General features: G+C 40.8%; 1 protein-coding gene across 5 annotated transcripts in view; it reads left to right on the forward strand.

Annotated features, from left to right (window-relative positions):
- The window catches only part of Wars2 (tryptophanyl tRNA synthetase 2, mitochondrial), an 85,952-nt gene that overhangs the window by 38,584 nt on the left and 27,102 nt on the right, over positions 1–20,266 (forward strand). For 4 of the 5 annotated variants that reach the window (XR_013109981.1, XM_076933020.1, XM_034501510.2 and 1 more), the window contains one exon: positions 5,580–5,837. The exons of the other annotated variant lie outside the window; for it this stretch is intronic. Coding sequence is in view for 3 of the 4 variants with exons in the window: in XM_076933020.1 (XP_076789135.1) it covers positions 5,580–5,837 (258 nt within the window). In the remaining variant the exon portion in view is untranslated. The remainder of the gene's footprint in view (positions 1–5,579; positions 5,838–20,266) is intronic. 5 annotated transcript variants of the gene reach the window in all.

A 20,266-nucleotide genomic window follows, 5' to 3' on the forward strand; every position in this document is an offset into this window, starting at 1 on the left:
TTAAACCCGCCGTAATCCCTAGAAGGCTACAGTAGGGTGGCCAGTGCTTACTAAGTAAGAGTAAATAATAAATAAATAAATAAATAAATTTAATGCCATTCTTTTTTATTTTTTAATACAGAAGTATTGTTTTACTCTGTAGCCTGGCTGGCCTGGAGTGTGCTGCTGTACTGGTCCTTCATGGCCATTCAGATAACCTGTTAAACTTTGAGTTTGTGCATTTAAGTGTCTGGGTTTGCCTTTTATGACCACAGTTAAAATAAGTCTGGTGATGGGCCATTTGATGCTCTGCCTGGACATGGCAGAACTTAGTACGGACTGCTGAGTCTTTGTTTCCCACCACTGCTCTCAGAGGGTTTCATGGTGCATCAGATTAACGTGCCAGCTGCCAAAACTGAGGGCTTGAATTTGATCTCCAGGACACACAGGGACTTGCTGGAAGGAGAGCATGACTCCCAAGAGGTGTCCAAATACATGTTCCCCAGTAAATAAATAAATGTAAATAAATAAATGGAGGATGGGGAGGAGGAGGAAAAGAAGAAGAGGAAGAGGAGGAGAAAAGAAACTATTTCACAGCTAGTAGGTAGCCTGAACTCATGTGATATAACCTACACACATGGGATTAACAGCAAAACTCTCTTGAGTGATTTCAAGTATTGTCTTCTGCAATAATTAATAGTTTGGGATTTTTCAATTGCTTCTAAGTGCCATCACCAGCATTAATAAAAGAATAGGTTTTGGTATGCCCAGGACCTTATGCAAGGAGAGTTTCAGCTCTGTTATGAAGTTGGTGAACCTGTGCCACATTTTGATTGGATCCCTCATGCTCTTTTCTGGTCTTCATCATTGTCCAGTGCCAGTGTTTGTGCTACAGTGAGGCCGTTAATTCGATTGGGTGTGGCTTTTGTTGAAGATATATGCCTGAAATTAAAAATGTGGGAGGTATAAATGTTTCCCTTACTCTGTCTACTGCAGTGGAATCTGCCTGACTCGTGCATGCATGCCTGTGGGCTAGTCTTGACAGTGTTTTCTTTGTGGCTTGCCTGCTGTCCACTGGGGAGCCCATGTTCCTTTCATTTTCATTCTTCTCTGACTACAGTGCTTTTGAACACAGAGCCCCCTATCCTCCCACCACCCGAACTCCACATTCCAGCTTCCTGATCTCATGGTGCCAGGCCTATCTCCCCTGCCATGCCGTCAGACCGCCTGCTGGCTCTTGCTGAGAACGACTACAACATAAACTCAGCGCAGAAGAGCAGGACGCTCTCTGTATATTTTTAAGACCAGGGATCCAGATCCCATTTAGAGGCTGTGTTTGTTTAATAGCCCCTTGAAAACTGAACAAAACATTTCTTGTTGCTCTTACTTCTTGGTAACATCATTCCGTCTGTACTGATGCACAGAATCTCAGAAACCAGGAAATGGAAAAGATGTATTAGCTCATGGCTAATCCATTCCCACTGCTCACGAGCCCTCTTTCCCACAGTCCATCCTCTTGTGCTTTTCTCTTCGAGTCTTCTCAAGAATTTATTTTCTCCAGTTCTCCTGGGGCACAGTTTCTGAGTTTGACCATAGAGGAATGTATGTAGAATTATTCATATTCCTTTTCTCAGCTCAATACTCCTGATCTCCCTTTATATTACCATAAGCTGCCACTCTTTCCTGCTCAAGTATTTCTGGATGGTATTTTCACTTCCATTTACCAAGTTCAGAGTTTGTTTTCCTGCTTTACTTTCCCTCTTCATCAATCAGTCCTGATGCCCATTAATCATCTTTCTGTGCTCTGAAAACCCATTGCTTATTCCCATATCGGCCTACTTCAGGTCCCTGGGTACTGGAGGAAGCTTCTCTAATACCCTCCCTCCCTCCTTCCCTCTCTCATCTCTCTGTCCCTATTCTTCCCCTTCCCTCTTTGCCCCTCTCCCAGTCTCTTCCCTTTCTCCCTCTTTACCTCCCTCAATTCTCAACTGGAAAAATTTTAGTACTGCTTATAAATTATGATTTGAAGAGTTCATTGAAAGGGTATGTGTGTGAGAAAGGGGGATGAGATTCTGAGTTGTTTGATTATGTTTGTTCATAGTTACTTGAATGGCATTTTTCATATCCTCAGAGCTACAAATTTTCTGGACCCCCTGCTGACTGCTTGGATCAGATTCAATGCCGGACCGTAGAAATATGATGTAACATTCTTTTTTGGCACTATCATCCTATTAGCCGAGAAAAACACAAACTATATTTGTAGAATGTAGAGTTCTTGGAGAAAGAGAAGAGAAAACCTTAAGTAGCCTTGACACTCACTATTTAAAGTAGACTAGCTCTCGGGACCCATTGTTAGGTAAACAAGATAAACATGTAACATGTTGTATGGTTTCCCATATTGGAATGTCTAGAGTCATAAAGATGTCCATTCTGCCCCAACCAATCTTATTTCAGGTTCTAACCAGATTCCTCACACTCTCCTATGGCAGAGATGACATTCCAGAGCAAGGAGAAGAAACAGGCTTTTTCCACACATAGTGCTGGAATAATCAGATGTTCATAAAAAGAAAATCTAATGCCTACCTCATACATTATGTAAAACAAACAAAAACACTCCAAATGGATGCAGACCTAGATATGAAAGATGAATAAAGCATTATAGTACACACATACAATTTATATAAATATTCATACATATGTGTATGTGCATATGTCTTCAGGACCTTATAGTATTGAAAGATTGAAAAATGACAGGATTATTTTACCAAAACCAATAAAGTCTTAATCAATGATGCTGAAGAGAACATGATAGCTGGCTGCAGTAGTTTCCTTTCTGTTGCTATTCAGGTCTGTAGTCAAGTGCTTTATATTTATTTAACTACTAATGAACTTCCCTTCATCAAAAGATAATAGGCAGAAGTAAGCACATGCTCTGAGAATGTACTTTCTCTACATGTAGTCAGCTATAGTATCTAGAACATAACAAATTCTTAAATAATGAAGACTACTTGTTGGGCTGTGGTGTGAGCATGGGTGTGGGTTCTGTGGGTCGAATTGTGGGTCCCATGTCTGGCGCTCCAGGGGCTGCGGCTCAGAGAGGCAGAGACTCAGGGATTCACTCCACACCACACTGGGTGGATATATGGCTGTGAGAAGCCAAACAGGAGTGGCGGGGTTAGAGAGCTGGTCAGTAGGAGATGTAGATGGTGGCGCAGTAGTTGAAGACCACCTCTGTGGTTCCCCATTGTGGGCCCCAAAGAGGAGAGGTAGTCCATGGTCTTAAAACGTTTATTGTCATGGTGGTAAGTAAATAAAACTATACCCTGTATTCTCAGGGAAGGTCTGAGGTTAAATACCTTTTGCTAGGAGGAAGAGGGTCTGAGAAGGAATGCTTAATTGGCTATGCCCTCTGGCCTTTAGGTAACTCATGAATATGGAGATGTCTTGAGGCTCTGAGGCCTGTAGTCATGCCCTCTACCTGTGCTACGTGACCAATGGCCACAAACCTCTCTTTGGGAGGGGCTGTCGAGGGCTGTGGCTATGTGAAAGGAACCCAGGGGACTCAGGAGCACCACCAAACTCCTACTGTCCCTTTAGGGTCTCCGAGGTTCAAGGCCTGCACTCAACGAGGTACCCAGCTGCCTCTCACAGCCCACTGCCCCACGATAACTCATCTAAATAAAGCACAGAATAGCTTGACCAGGTTTTTCACAGTAGAAATAAAAGTAGACAATAATAGAAGAATCTCAGTGTCTAATAATCAAGGAGATGAAATTAAACTATAGTGAGACTCTGCCTGTGTTCTGTTAGCAGAAAAGACTAGAATAAGCAATACCAAATACTGATGGGAATCTGGAGTCACAGGAACTGGTGGTAGAGAACAGATATGTTATATACTTGGAAATAGTTTACCAGGCTCCAGTGTATTTGAAGATGCACATATATACTTCATGATTTTACAATTTTATGCCTATATATAGAGTAACTTGGCAAGTGGCTCACAGAGATATGTCTGTAGCAATAGTTTTTATTTTTCTGTAACCATTTTGCAAATTTTTAGACCTACAGGAAAATGACAGAAGTATTTTACCAAAAGCAATAAAGTCTTAATCAGTTTTAAGAGAACATAGTAGCTGGCAGCAGTAGTGGCTTTTCTATTGCTATGATAAAACATCAGGATTGGGGCAACTTAAAGAAGACAGTTTATTTTGATTTGCTGTGCAGAGAGCTAAGTGTCCATCATGGCAGGAGGACACAGCAGCCACAGCAGGAGCAGGAGAGGAGCCTGAGGCCTCAGCAGAGAGAACAAACTGTAAGAGGGATGAGGCTGCGTGATCTCAAAGCCCTCCCCCAGTGACAGGCTTCCTCCAGCATGGCTGCACCTCATAGGCCTCACCCAAACAGTGCCACCAACTGGGTGTTCAGATGGTAAACTAGCAGATGTGGGACTTGATCATTCAAACCACCACAAGAGTAGACCGACTTTGAAATCCCACATCTGCCATTTCTTGCTGTGTGACCACAGGCAAGCTGTTGATATCTGTGAGGCTCAGGTTCTCCTCTGCAAACGGAAGTAGTAATGAGCCTACTTCATTGGGTGCTCAATTAACTGTGGTCCTGTATATGAGGAACTGGGCATGTGCTACCAGCATAATCGTCTAGTAAATCATGGGCTCCGTTAAGGTTTTCTCACGATGCTGACTAAAACAACAATGTAAACTTGATTGCTAGAACATTCAGTCTGCACGTTTACTGACGCATACTGAAAACATTTTGATTTGTCACTATATAATACTAAATCATTCTGGAAAAATAATTTTACTCTAATTTAGTGTTTTCTCCTTACTTTTTTAATAGCAACACTAGAAAATGTTATTCAAAGGCAAGGCATGACTGTGATAAAAAATATTTGTATAATTAGGAAAATTATGCAGACATTTAAAATTTTCTTAGTAAATTAAAACCTAAATATAATTATGAAAATAACTATCTTTAAAATATTACAATGAATATCTTCTAATTCTAGCCCAAGATGCTACCTATTAAATTATAGTATCAACAATAAGAAATAACTAAGTGACAGTATATTTTAGCCTAATGTTATGGCTTTCATTTTTTTGAACTAAAAAAGTGAAGTCACTCACAAAATCTTAAGGCTCATTTAATGTCTAATGACATGAAGTCTATGTGCGCCAACATCATGGTTGCCCACTGGGACCAAAGCTAAGCTTTTCCTCTTGGGAACTACTGTCCACTTACCTCATTTTTTGTTCATTCTGACCACGCCTATATTGCCACCTTGTACCTCATCTTTGCATGAATATAGCTTCTATCTTTAACTAGATTGTTGTCTTTTGGCCAAGCAGACCTTTTCCTAAACATCTTCGTGCTCATACATTTTGGGTTAAGAAAAACTATTTTAATACCTTTGGGTCTAGCAGTGCCCAACATAGTGATTTACAGAGTGCACACAAGACAGTACAAGGTGACGACCATCAGACTAGACTGTGCAGAATCAGGACTGTACAGTGAGCAGCACATAGAGTTCACGGATGCTGCCTCCAGAGCAACTGGGTATGCTTTTCTTCTCTTTGTTACAGAAGGAGAGTGGGGAGCGAGTGTTTTCTGGCATTCAGCCTACAGGAATCCTCCACCTGGGAAATTACCTTGGAGCCATTGAGAGCTGGGTAAAGTTACAGGAGGAGTATGACACAGTGATATACAGCATCGTGGACCTCCACTCCATCACTGTCCCCCAAGACCCCACCGTCCTGCAGCAGAGCATCCTGGACATGACGGCTGTGCTTCTTGCCTGTGGCATAAACCCAGAGAAAAGTATCCTTTTCCAGCAGTCTCAGGTCAGTGTCTCAGACCAGAGCCTAGAGGACTGGAAACTGTGGCGTTTCCAGTTTGATATTTACTTACATGCGTATCATTATGTATCCTTGTATTTAATACTGATTTCTAGCTTTCTCCCACTGTACTTTACAGTCTCTCATCCACCCCACGGTTATGTCACATTCCATCTTTGAACCCTGGGATTGTTTTCTGTGCTGATCGCATTCAGTCCATGACCTCCCACTGCTGACTAAGCTTCTGGTGATCAGGAGTGGATTTTGTGGCCAATGATGATTTTTTTTTTTTTTTTTTTGTAATTCCAATGGCAGTTCATTGAGTACTGAATTTGGAAGGCCTGTTGGATAATTTCCATTGTTCATTCTTTGTATAATTGCTTTTGAAAAGATTTGATGAAACAAGCCAGGAAATAAGACAAAGTCCCAGAGTTTTGTGTATAAGCCAAGAAAGTCTTTGGAAAGCCAAACTAAATAAAGCCAAGATATTTGACTTATACCTTTTCTGTGGATGAGTCAGTTTATCCTTAGACAGGAAGAAATCCTGGCCCAGAGACAGCAATGTAGAGACACGCTAGCAAAGAAGATAAGAACTCCTACTGGATCACACCCTTGTTACATATCTGCTTTAACTTGCAGCAAAGCCGCAGCCATTGGATCCCTCTCTTGCTCATGCACTTCTTTCTACTGAATATATGTTTTAATGTATTTTTTATTAACCCAGAACATACTGTAATGAGTCACAGAGTAACCAGCTGAAAAGCATAGAAGTAAAACACTTGCCTAGTATGCTCAAAGTCCTGTATGCTCAACGTCCTGTATGCTCAACGTCCCGTATGCTCAACGTCCCATATGCTCAACGTCCCATATGCTCAACGTCCTGTATGCTCAACGTCCTGTATGCTCAACGTCTTGAGTTGAATCCCCAGCAAAGCCAAGCACACACATATTAAATGAAGGATGCATTTAAAAAATAAAGTCTTCAGTGTAAGCTTGTCACTCATATACATATGTGAAATAATGCCATCATTAAAAGGATCATACAGGCAACCTACCTAGAGCTTCTCTACAATTAATCAGAAGGCTTTTACTTAAGACTCTTCAAGTCTGATGTTGCACAGATCTAAAGCATTTATCTAAATTGGGCAAATCTTGGCTTCTCAATAATTTCTGTGCAGAAACTTTTGCTTTTTAAAAAAACAGCAATAGATCAGCTGTATCTCTGCACACCTGCTCACCAAATACTTGCACACATTTATTTTGTGCTGTCTTTATTCCATAGTTTTACTTTTAAACCATGTTTTACTTTTATTTTTATATATGGATCTTTTGGGTTTTTTCTGTGCCTGCGGAGGCCAGTAGCGGGGACTGGATAGAACAGGAGTTAGAGCTGGTTGTGAGCTGTCATTTGAGTGTGGAGAACAGAACCTGGTCCTCTGCAATACCAGACAGTGCCCTTTACCACTGTGTCATCCCCCTGCCCCAGTTTTACTGTCTTCAGGCAGCTGGTCCCCAGGCCTCTCGAGCTGTCCATCATCCTACCTCAGAAACACTTCACCTTTCTGAAGGACTGTGATGCTTGCAGTTCATGGTTCTGGCTCACTCCAGCCATTGCCCCATCTCTGACACTGCAGAGTTGCTCATCCTCAAGGTACTTTCAAGTCACTCAGGTGCATTTCTCAAAGCACATTGGCTTCATCCCATCTAAGCTGCTTTGTATATAGCCTCTTCTTTGATCCTTATTTGTGTTATTCCTAAAACTTGCATTCTCAGCCACAAGTTTCTATTGCCATATTTTTTGGAGGTAAATATGTCAACCCTCCCCAAAGTAACTGCTGGCCAGGTTACATTTTGAAGTAATCTTTAAATTAAAGGCTATTTTGGAGCCTACATCCAAGAACTGTTACTTTCGGCTCATTCCTCCAAGAATAATTACCATATGATATTATTTAATATCACATTAGCATATTATAAATATTTCTTTCTCTCTAACAGACTTTTGACAGTGTCCTCTATAGGCACATAAACTACACAATAACTGAGAGAACTTCTTTAGCCTATAACATTTAAGAACAAGTACCCCACAGTATAATAGACTGTGTGTACATTGTCCCATAAGTGAGAAGTAAGAGTGGTCACCTTCTCTTTGGTGGTCCCCAGGTGGCTAGTAAGCTAGGTCAAGGAGCAGTAATGATGAAAGCGTCCGCCTGCCGCAGCTTCCAACCTTAACCCTGCCACGCTGCTTTGCCATCCTTGACTTTGGCTCTGTTTTGATAGTTAGTCTAGTAAACTTTGAGAAATACACTCTATTATGTATATTCCACAATTCTCCCCTCAAAACCCGTGTGCAAAGCTTCCTCAGGGGTCCTTATAGCTACATGACATACTTAGTCTTGGCAATTCCCTTCTGCTTTAACTTAGACAATCAAATTGTTCCAACCCTTTAGATGAAAGGTCTCCCAGGATCTTTCTCTTTTTTTAATATTAAAAAAGAAAATACTGGGGGCTAGATAGATGGCGCAGTGATTAAGAGCACTGGCTTTTTTTCCATAGGTTCAATTCCCAGCAACCGCATGGTGGTTCATAACTGTAATGAGGATCTGATGCCCTCCTCTGGCATGCAGGTGTCCATGCAGATAGAGCACAGATAAATAAATAAATAAATAAACAAATAAATAAATAAATAAATCTTAAAAAGGAAAAAAAGAAAATATTGAGATGCTTGTACGAACAGGGAAGTGCAGAGCAAGAGCAGGGCAGTGTGCTGTACTCTCACACTGTTAACATTTTATTCGACTCCTCAACGTTGTTTTTAGTGAATAACTGAAAGTAGCTATTGCATATAATTACGTTTTCTCTCCTTAAATGTTTCAGCGCTGCACCTCCGAATAAATTAAGAAAACATTGTATAGAAATACTGTGCTATCTTTATACCTAAAGAAACATGATAAATATAATTAACATCTAATACTAAAATTATTGTGGGGTGATCTACTCAGGTCCACATATTGGGTTTTTTGTTTATTGGGGTTTGTTTTGGAGTGTGCACATGTGCATTTGAAGTGTGTGTGTGTTTGGAATGTGCATGGGTGTCTCCTTCCACCTTGGGTTCTGGTGATGGAACTCAGGTTGTCAGGCTTGTGTAATAAGTGTCTTTATGTACTGAGCCATCTCACCAACCCTGCAGTAGGTCTCTTGAAGTTATTCTTTATGTGTAACTATAAGTGTACAGCCTGTCCCTTTGACTGACAGTTCCCCAGTTCCCCACACTGTCCCCTGATAACCACTTGCTTCTGAGTTCAGTTTCTTTCTCTTCTGTATGTGGTCCCCATGGCATTTGTCTTTCTATACTTGGGTTATTTTACTTAGCATATACTCTCCCAGTTTATCCACATTGTTGCAGATGACAGGACTCCTTCTGTTTAGAGACAGAATAACATTCTATAGTAGCTGTTATAGTAGTGCTTTTGGTCTGTTGATGGACATCCAAGCCAGTTCCATATCCTGCCTGTGGGCCTGCAGCTTGTAAAAGGTGCTGTGATGTGGGGGAGGGCAGATACCTCCCATCACCCATGACATACCAACTTCACAGACTCCGGGTGCACCCACTGTGGGGCCGTGCATGTATTTATGGGCTCTCCTTTAGGTGCCTCTGTGCTGTACTTTCCCACCACTCCCATTCATGAGTTCCCTTTTCCAGAATTTTGCCAACATATGTAATCTCCTGACTTTCTAGTAGTAGCAGTTAAAGAGATCTAAGGTGATCAACCTGTGAAGTCTAAAGTGAGTAACAAAGTAACAGGAACAGGCCATCTTGTTAGATCTTTGGGAAGAGTGTAGAATCATGTTTATACGGTGATTGGGTGGGACCTTCCCCTGCCTTGCCTGCTGACCCTCCTCGTGCATGCTGTCTCCTCAGAAGCTGGAAGCAGAGGGCCAGTGGGAAACTCACATTAGGATTTGGCTCTCCTCTCACAGAGTGGCAGTCCATCACCATGTGGGAGCTGCTTTCTTTCTACTAGGTATGAATAGAGCTTCTTGCCTGCCCTAAGGCTAAGCTCTACCCCAATTTAGCTAGAAAAGCTTTTATCAGTGAGCCTTGGAGGACGCAGGTTCGCATTTCTGTCATACTACCAGAGTGACATTGACTTATACCAGAGTGATGTTGACACTTTATTTTGTGTCCTGTGCTCTGATTGACTTTCACTAATAACTGTCAGAAACACATATTGGATTTTTTTTAATTTTGAGAAATTTTAATAAGTCAATTCCTAATATAGGAATAGAGTAATGTATGAATCATTTACCTACATAATTAAGTGATTTTTGCTTTTGTTGTTTCCTTTATCTTGGCAGTTTTGTAGTTTGTAAGCATTTGATTGGTAAAGCTATAACAGAAAGAATATAAATTTATTAAATAATTATCAAGATTTGGGAACTGAAGCCAATTAAGATCGTTTATGCCTGATACCCCCACACAGTTATTCACAAACAGAATTAATAGTTTTTGAAATTGAGAGTTAGATAAGAACATTTTTTCTACCATAGAATGTGTTCTTGGGTATAGCCATTGGGTGATGATTTTCCCATGTGCCCTAGTTGTGCATTAGAAAAGGCCCTAGTAATCATTTAAAATGGGGAAGGAATTCAGCTATGTTATAATGCTGATTTTACCAATAATTTTCATCTGCAGTTCTTTGCATTCTTTCTCAGCATCCTGGCTGGAACAGTTTAGGCATATTGAAGATTTTTCCCATTATTTTCTTTTTCTTCCTCTCCCACTGGCTTGTACTCACAGTGCTTCCCCTAAATATGCTTGCCATATGTGGGGAGCTTTCAGACCTTCTCATCTGAAAGTGTACACATGAGTGTGTATGTGCACATGAATATGTCCACACACACATTTTGTGCTAGAGAAGGGTGGGGTGGGGAGAATGCCTGTGTGTGCATTTGGCAGAGGTTTCTATGTCAAAGCCAAAGTCACTGTCTTTTGTTTTCAGCAGACCTGAGCACAGCTCCAGTCTGAGTCCCACAGATGTCTGTGAAGTTCAGGTTTCTACATCTCTCCCTGTCACTTTTCCCAAAGTATAATCGCCCTGAAGATGGAAGATAGGAACAGAAGATGTAGCCTTCAGGTCTGGCTGCCAGCAGAGGTCAGGACAAAAGGAGGTTTGGAGTATCAAATATCAAGTTACTGAAGGTCCAGAACAGTCCAGAAAAAGTCAGGGGAGCAGGGTGGAATCCAGACCTTTGGAACGTAGCCTCATTCTCTGGTGTTATGTTTTGTTTCCCAGGAAACTAAAATCAATAATAATAATAAATTAAAGGGTACTACGGCGGAATCAGTTTCTGAGTGAAGGCCAAAAGGACTAACTACATGGATCTTGCTCCAGTATATGCATGTAAAAGTTACACCTGACTCCTCTTTGCCCTGAGACGTAAAACGCCACATCCTAAGATTAGGCAGAATCCACATGGGCTCTGTGTATCCTGGGACCTTTGCAAGTACCTTTGAGTATATTTATGATTGTTGAGCTCTCCAAGTTGTTAGCTACCAACAAGGAGTGTGTGCTCAGCTTGTAACCAAAGAGGAACAAACATCTGTGTAGGCTAATGGACTTTCAGAATGTATTTGTAAAATTGGCAATACCTCTAGGTTCCTGGGGGAGATGAGGCTCTGAATGGCCTATGCAGTAAACCCTAAGTTGAAGAAATGATTATATAGCCAGACTTGGCATGTGGTTTCTTCTCTATATAGTTCCCACCTGTACCACAGGTACCACTTTCTGGCTAACATCTGGGTACTGTCTGACTTGATGAGAAGAAATAGGACCATAGCTTGACTGGTCATGCTTTCAGGGAGAGGTCTTGCTTCACACTTAGAACAAAAATGGAAAAGTACACACTTTGTTTTCCACTGGACTGAATGTCACTGTTGTCTCTTCTCATTTGTGCCATAACTGACAAATAACAAATTTTTTTTTCTGAAACCTGTTAGTGTCTACAGTAGGGGCTTAAAGAAAATGAGGTGACACATTTGGCAAAAGCTAACTTTCTATCACCAGCCATTGTGTGCCTCTTGTTGCCCACACATCCTTGATGTCGCAAAGGTTTTGTCTGAAGTGGATTGGCGGATGGCCATCCAGCTTATGACTGTCTCTTTTTAGTCTTGCTTAATAAAATATTTTCAGAAACTTCTTACTTACTTTTTCCTTTGCAAGGAATATTTTGGATATTCAAGACTATTAGATAATAAAGAAATATTTCAACCACTCAGGAAAGTTGTGAAGATGAGTGGATGTCTTTTGAAATATTAACTTCCTTCATACAGGTTTTGATTTTCAAAATAAAACATTGCAAATATAGCAGAACTTTTTAACTTGCTCGAATTCCACTCCATGCTCTGCCTCCCTAGAGGCAACCCCTATATCTGTTTGGTATTTCTCATTCCCACATATGTGTTTATATTTTTTATTGCATATGATATGGCTATAAATAATCTGTATTATTTCTTTGTACATTTTCAAACTATGTAAATGATATCCTGCTGCAAATCTTTCTGCATCTTTTATTTCATTTCTGAGATTTGTTCATTTGTTTTATTGCTGTACAGTGTTCTGGCTCCTTCACAATTTTTTTTTTTATCCATTTTCTTGGCAAGAATATTTAGATTTTTTTTTCAAACTTATTTTTTTGTTTTTACTACAAACGATAGTACTGTGGTCCTGCTAGAAAATGCCCTTTGTGTACTTGACAAAGACTTTTGTTTTTGTTTTGTTGTCTTAAAAAAATTTGTTTGTGTGGGCAGGGGCATGCATACACAATGACCTGAGTGTGGAGGTCAAAGGACAGTTAGCAGGAACTGGTTCCCTCCTTCTACCACGTGGGTCCTAGGGATCCAACTCAAATAAATAGTCAAGCTTGAGCCCCCTTACTGGCACTGGCAGAGTATTTTCTAAGTGCATATACCAAGAACAGAATTGTGAGGCTGCATGCTCAGTAAACCTTGCTTGTGCTGCAAATGGCTCTAATTTGTATCCCCACCTCAGGCACTCTGAGCCCACAGCAATATCAGTTACCAGGTTACTAGATGTTTTCCTTTCTCCATGATACACTGTGCTATCTAGTTATAATTGGCATTTCTAGTTGAAATTAAACATTCTTTTTCTTAACCTTTCTGTTCTTACCTGTTTTTTGTTTGTTTTTGTTCTGTTTTCTTTTGGTTTTTTTTTTTTTTCTTATCTGTTTTTATTTGTTTCGATTTTTGGCCCATGTTTTTAAATTATGGGTTTTTTTAAATTGATTTGAAAAAATCTTTTACATGTTTTGAATACTAACCGTTTGTTATGTTAAATCTTTTGCTGTGTGTGTGTATGTGTGTGTGTGTGTTTAATTGGGTTAATTGAAATGAGAAGACCCACCGTAAATATGAGTACCATCATTGAGTGCACTGTGGTCTAGAATCTAATTAGAGAAGGAAAGGTAACTGAGCACAAGAGTCATTGAGTTCTGTGTCCTGACTGCATCCAGTGTGTGCTGCACTGCCTTCTGCGTCCTGACTGCATCCAGTGTGTGCTGCACTGCCTTCTGCATCCTGACTGCATCCAGTGTGTGCTGCACTGTCTTCTGTGTCCTGACTGCATCCAGTGTGCTACACTGCCTTCTGCATCCTGACTGCATCCAGTGTGTGCTGCACTGCCTTCTGCATCCTGACTGCATCCAGTGTGTGCTGCACTGCCTTCTGTGTCCTGACTGCATCCAGTGTGCTACACTGCCTTCTGTGTCCTGACTGCATCCAGTGTATGCTGCACTGCCTTCTGTGTCCTGACTGCATCCAGTGTGCTGCACTGCCTTCTGTGTCCTGACTGCATCCAGTGTGCTGCACTGCCTTCTGCTACCACATTTTCCTGCCATGATGTGCCAGAGTAAACCCTTTCTTCCATTGCTTTCCTTAGGCATTTCATCACAGCAACAAGACAAGTAGCTATAGATAGAGAAAAGCCTTTATTTTCCTGTGGTTGTGTTCTTATAATATGCATTTTCAGTGATTTTCTGGCTTAATGTTAGAGAACTATTTATTACCTACAAAGTGCTTTTTAAGTTTTATTTTTCATGTGTAAGACTGAGTTATAGAAAAATTAGGAATTCTCATGCACATTTTATTGACAATATTAAAAACCCAAGTTGTTAATTTTATCATAGATCTCTTCATGGAGGCGTTAAGTATTGGGGAATGAAAGATGCATGTTTCCTAAAATTCAGATTTGCCCTAGAAAGCAGACATGCTGTCAGTAGCCACAACCCTTGGTTTTTCTTGATGTAGTAGGACCTACTGATTTATCTTAGTCTCTGCAAGGTGATGACATAATGCACATAATGGTCAAGCAAGAGCGGTTCTTGAAAGCTTTTTTGTTTCAAATGTTTCTTTCCAAGACAGGGTTTTTCTATGTAGTCCTGGCTGTCCTGGAACTCTCTCTGTTAGACCAGACTGACCTCTAACTCATAGAGATCCATCTGCCTCTGCCTCCTAAGTGCTGGGATTAGAGTGTGCACCACCACTGCCGGGCTTCGAAGGCTATTTTATCAGATAGAAATAAAGCCACCTTGTTCTCTTCAGCTGTTTTTTGGGTGGAAACTCTCATGTTTAGTTTATGTGCTGCCTCGTCTTCCTTTGACACCATATAGTTAGTTGGATGTTGTTTTTTACCTATTGGACCACTGTTCTCTTTGATGACTTTAATCCATTTGTTCCACTTACAGATACGGAAGAACGTCGTGTCTCATTGTTTGTTCTGGGTGTTTTGTAGCTCCCTTGTCTTTTCTTCCACACTTACCCTTCTGTGTGAGTTAGTGGGTGTTTTGTGGTATCAATCTTTGATTCCTTTCTCTTTATCCCGTACCCAAGAGGGCATCCCATGCTTGCCCTAGCTCTCTTTGTTTTTCCCTCTAAGACAAGAATGGGGAGTTCCAGAGAAGGGGCTACTTCTTCAGGTCAGACTCTGAAATGAAAAGATACAGAGTCAAGGAAAATCTATAGGTATCAGAATATATTATAAATAAGAAAGAGTCAATGTCTCTTAAAATTAAGAGTAATTTGTTACCTAATTTATCCTACAATAGATTGATAAGTAAAATACTTCAAAATAAGCAGAACTATGCACAGGGGTACATTTGTACACAGTAAGTCACAGAGCATAGATAGAGGTGACTTTTGAAGCTGGCAGATAGAATCAGCATATGTGGCTTGGGAGATACTAGACAAGGAAAGAGTTAGTGAACTCTGGAAATGCACAGCCCGATGCTCACTGGCCAATGTGAGCACTGACAGGAGGCAGCCCAACTGAAGAGAGGGGGAGAGCATCACTGATAGTGTGTTTTTTTAATTAAAATCAGATCTCCAAACAAGGCTCTTGTTAAAGGGATTTGTCATGGGGATGATAAGAGTCTAATAAAAATAACTCAGCATGAAATTGCACGTTTCTGAGAGGAAGCAATAAATGGGAATTTGGGAGTCTGAATAGACTATAAGTGTCTTTACTAAAACTTCCAGGACCAGATTCATGGGAAGGTAGCATTTGCACAGGAAGTAGGGACGTCCTAAAGAACTCTGGGAGTGTGTAAGAGATTTGACCCAAGAATTACTGAACCGGTAATTGACTAGGTCTGATTGATATCTAGCAAATATATATTTTGGAATCAGCTTCCCCATGCTCTTTTTCTTAATTTTTTTTATTTTAAAAATATAGAAAAATACAGATTATGGCCTAAGGGACACTCTTGTCCTCAGCACAAAGATGAATGTTGTTAGTATCTTATCGTATTTGCTTTCCATTCCTTTTAGTTGAAAAAATAATTTATAGAAGATAGAGCTGGTAAGATGGTTCAGTTGGTAAGGTGCCTGCCCTTAGAAGCATGAAGACTCAGATTCAGGTCCTCATCACCCACATAAAGACAGTTATACCTCTGTAACCCTGGCACTAAGTGGGCAAAGTGACCCTTGCAAGGGCCCACTGACCAGCCAGTCTAGCCGAGTCAGTAAGTTCCAGATTCAGTGAGAGACTCAAATCTCAAAAAACGAACAGAGGAAAGATGTCCGGTGTTGACATTTCCAGTTTTCACAGACTCCCACATAGGCATGAGTGCGTGCACATACATACTTATACACTGATGCACATACACACACACAGACACACATGCATACACTTATACACACACACGTTCAAGCACATGCACTCATACACACACTCATACACACATACACACTCATACACATGCACACACATTCATACATATATACATACATACACACATGCACACATGCACACACTCATACATACACACAAATATACTCAAGCATACATGCACATATGTACACACTTGTACACACACACACACACATGCTTTTTAAAATGTGCTTGATCTGCTCTCCTAAAAGTTTATGAAATTTTGAAGGAATTTGACACTGGTTTACGGATATTTGAGTGTGCAATCTTACCTCCAACTAATTATAAGGCTAGGGCCAAACATTTATTTTTATTGGGTAAATGTTCATCTAAGTGTTTTCAGTGTTTTGCTTTTTGTTACACTACATTACCTGAGGTTGTTAATAGGTAAATCTTACTTGAAAGTTTTGGGGAAAATGTGTTTTGATTTAGTTACTATGAATACTTAATAATATGTTAATTTTTATCAATACTGGTGTGTAAGTTTTGTACACACACATGTGCACACCATAAACGTTTTTATTTTATGAGTATGTGTGCTTAGCTTGTATGTCTGTCTGTGTACCACTTGTATGTCTTGTGCCAGAAGATGTAGAATTTCCTGGAACTGGAGTTACAGATGGATTTTTGTCACCATGTGGGTCCTGGGAATTGAACCCAGGTCCTCTGGAAGAGCAGCCAGTGCTTCATCTCTCCAGCCCCATAAACTTTTACAGTCATAGATAAAGTTGAAGTTTTTAAATCCTTCCCTGTATATCCCTTTCATCTCTTCTCCTCAGATTGTTTCCTTTCACCATAGGCAGCCACAATCTTAAACTTCATATAATCAGTGTGGCTTATAATTGATACTATTTTCCCACAAACTTATATTTTATAATTCACTGGGTATATATAATGTTGTTTGGTTTTGTAACTTTAAAACATTTTGCGGGCAGTGGTGGCGCATGCCTTTAATCCCAGTACTTGGGAGGCAGAGTCAGGTGGATTTCTGAGTTCGAGGCCAGCCTGGTCTACAGAATGAGTTCCAGGACAGCCAGGGCTACACAGAGAAACCCTGCCTCAAAAAAAAAACAAAACAAAACAAAACAAAAAAAGTATTTTGCAAACATAATATATTGTGGTACCTTTAACAGTTTTTTTTCACAGAATAGTGTGTTTGGTTTTGGTCTGGAGTGATTTGAATTGGGGGGAGTTGTTTGTGACAGGGTCTCACTCTGTAGCACTCTGTGGCCTGGAAGCAGAGATTCACCTGCCTCTGCTTCCCAAGACCTGGGAGTAAAGGCATGTGCCACCACGCCTGGCAGAACAGCATATTTCTATGATCTATATTTATAGATTCAGAATATCATTACACAGCTGTACTCATTACATTCCTCATGGCTGTGACCAAATACTTGAAAAAGAAGCAACTTGAGGAAGGAAGGGTGTATTATGGTTCATAGTTTGAGAGCACAGTGCATCATGGCAGGGATAGCAGGATGGCAGGGTGACGACGTTCTTCTCGGACAGTGAGGAGACGAGGCTGCATGCTCACATCTCAGTAGATCAGAAGCATAAAGAGGATGTCAGCACTCCACTGTTCTCATGTTTACTGTCTAGATCCTCAGACCTAGGCTGGTGTTGCCCACATTCAGAGTTGAGTCTTCCCTCCTCAGTCAATCATCGTTGGAAAACTGCTCATAAGCTCGCCTGTTACTGTGCCGCATTAATGCCTGATCAAATCAAGTTGACAGTGGAAATTAACTGTGTCGGTTGGCCACATATATTATTGTATTGCCACACTTATTTTGTCATTTCTCTATGTGACTTTAATCCTTCCCCATAAATTTTGCAAGAGCATAATGAAAATTTATTATATCCAAAGTGCTTGTGCCGTGCCACTGAATGATTCAAATTAAAAATTATTAATTTCTGTTCAATTGGCAAAATAGTAACAATAGTATGTAAGCAAACAATAAATTCTACTAGAAGGTATCTTCGTTACTTCCCTATTGCTGTGACAAAATACCACATCTAAGGCAACTTATAAACGAAAGTGTTTAATTAGGTTTACGGGTTCAGAGAGTTAAGAGTCCGTGGTGGTGAGCAAAGGCATGGTGGGAGTAATAGCTGGGAGCTCACATATTGATCCACAAGCAGGAGGCTGACAGCACACTGGGAATGAGGTAATTAAGCCTTTTGAAACTTCAAAGCCAGCCCTACTGACACACTTCCTCCCACAGGGCCACACATCCCGATCCCTGTGAGCCTATGGAGGCCATTTTTATTCAGACCATCATAGGCAATAAGTGGCATAAAAAAAAGCATCAAGTAAAATCAGCAATGAATTGAGGGAAGAGATGGCTGTTTCTAATGGTGAGCAGATGGCTGTTTCTAATGGTAAGATCTAGTAAGTCTTATGAGGTAAAGGCTGTGCAGACTTACGGTGAAGTAGGGAGGAGGAGACTTTCCATCAGAGAAAAGAGCCAGCGTAAAGCTACTGAAGTGAGTGTCCCTGTGAGTTTGGGAAACATAAAAAGGCCAGCTTTCTAGAGTCTTAAGTGCAAAGACGGAATGGGAGTGGGGAGGTTTGGCCTAGAGGTGACATATGGAGTAAAGAGGTGTATTGTTGTAGTATCTATAGTAATAATAATTGATGTTGTGCTAGGTCCTGTTCTAGGGAACCTCACTTCATAGTGAAAGTGACTTAGCTCCCCCAGTGTAACTGAGTAGCAGAGCTAGGAATCAGACCCAGCTCCCAAAAGATGAAGCTCTTGGGTGTGAGGTGATCTGGCTGGCTAGGCAGAGATCCCATTCCTCCCTCCCTCAAGTCCTACACCCAGTCTAAGAGGGCAGCCTCCCCCCCTAGAAGAGGACTGTGCTTCTCTCAAGAGTATAAAAGTACCTGTGCTCTCAAGACAAAGCTTTAAGCCCCACTGCCTTCCTGACTGTCTTCACATCTTGCCTGGTAGCCTTACCCTTCAGCTAGTACAATTCAGCTTCCACTGCAATCACTCCCATAGAATTGCTTTTGTCTGCATCAACAAGTTAGTTTGTAAGTCTGTTCCCTCTGCAGCTTCCAGTGAAGTTCATAGTACCTCGTACATACAGTTCACCAGCCTGGGTTTTACAGGGACGAACAAGGCAGGCAAACTACAGTGACTGAAGAAGGCTTGTGTCTTGTTCTGTTGATGGCTGCCGACTTGTCTGTGGAAGGCTAACAGGCCAACCGATGTCCTGTACCTTTGTGTGTCTACAGCTAAAGCAGATCATAGAGTTGTTTGGTTTGTGGCTTTGCAATATAGGAAAATAATATATTTAGGTATTTATCACTTTTTCTTTTGTTTCAAATAGAAATGTGTGCCTTTCCATGTGATCATCTTGATAATGACAATTATTTCTATTATTTCTCATATAATTATTGAAGTGGAATGGCAAAAAGTTAATTGGCTTTGACTTTTTACCTACTTTCTCTACTAGAATTGATTTGAATTAATTTAATGCTAATTTGGAACATAAAAATCTCTGGTAAATATTAAATAATTCTCATCCCATATGGCCAAACAAAAAGCTACCCCAAGCAAAATACTTTCATCCATGGGGACACAGTTGTTAGGTTTTTATTACGTCACCAAGGCTAAGTGTTGGACCCTGCATTGAAGGGGAAGATGTCTTGCCTCTGTCCACATGTCCACAGTCACGTGCTGCATTTCCTCCGTTCAATAACGAGGGAAAAGGATTCTCTCACTCTTTTCATGCCTAAAGCTAGTGGGTGTCAGCTGTATTCAAACGGACCATGTTTTCCCTGGTGACTGGGAGCAACTCTCATGCCCTCAGCTACTTTCTGTGTTACTGTTTGCATTGAGTAGCTGTTTGTTTACTGTGCAGCAGTTAGCAGTTTTCCTGGACAGTCCTGTCATTGCCACTGCCTTCACTGAAACCCAAAGGCCTCTTAGAAGAAAGATGACAGACTCCATCCAGAGACTTGCAAAACTTTAAAAGCAATTCCTTGTCAAGCACATGAAAAACAACTCTTCTTACTATATAACTTGAGAAGAAAAAAAAAAGAGAGAAACTGTCTTACTCCAGATGTTGGAGTGCTTGTGAGTCCTTGCTAGTGAGTCAGGCCTGGGCTGGTTCATCCCCAGGCCTTTATGTTCCCTTTGCAAAACTCACAGAGAACACATTTGGGGCCACTTTGCAGAATTGGCAAGAGTCTCAGCGTTTTAAGGG

The sequence above is a fragment of the Arvicanthis niloticus genome, chromosome 4 (genome assembly GCF_011762505.2).
Source record: "Arvicanthis niloticus isolate mArvNil1 chromosome 4, mArvNil1.pat.X, whole genome shotgun sequence".
Classification (NCBI taxonomy): domain Eukaryota; kingdom Metazoa; phylum Chordata; class Mammalia; order Rodentia; family Muridae; genus Arvicanthis; species Arvicanthis niloticus.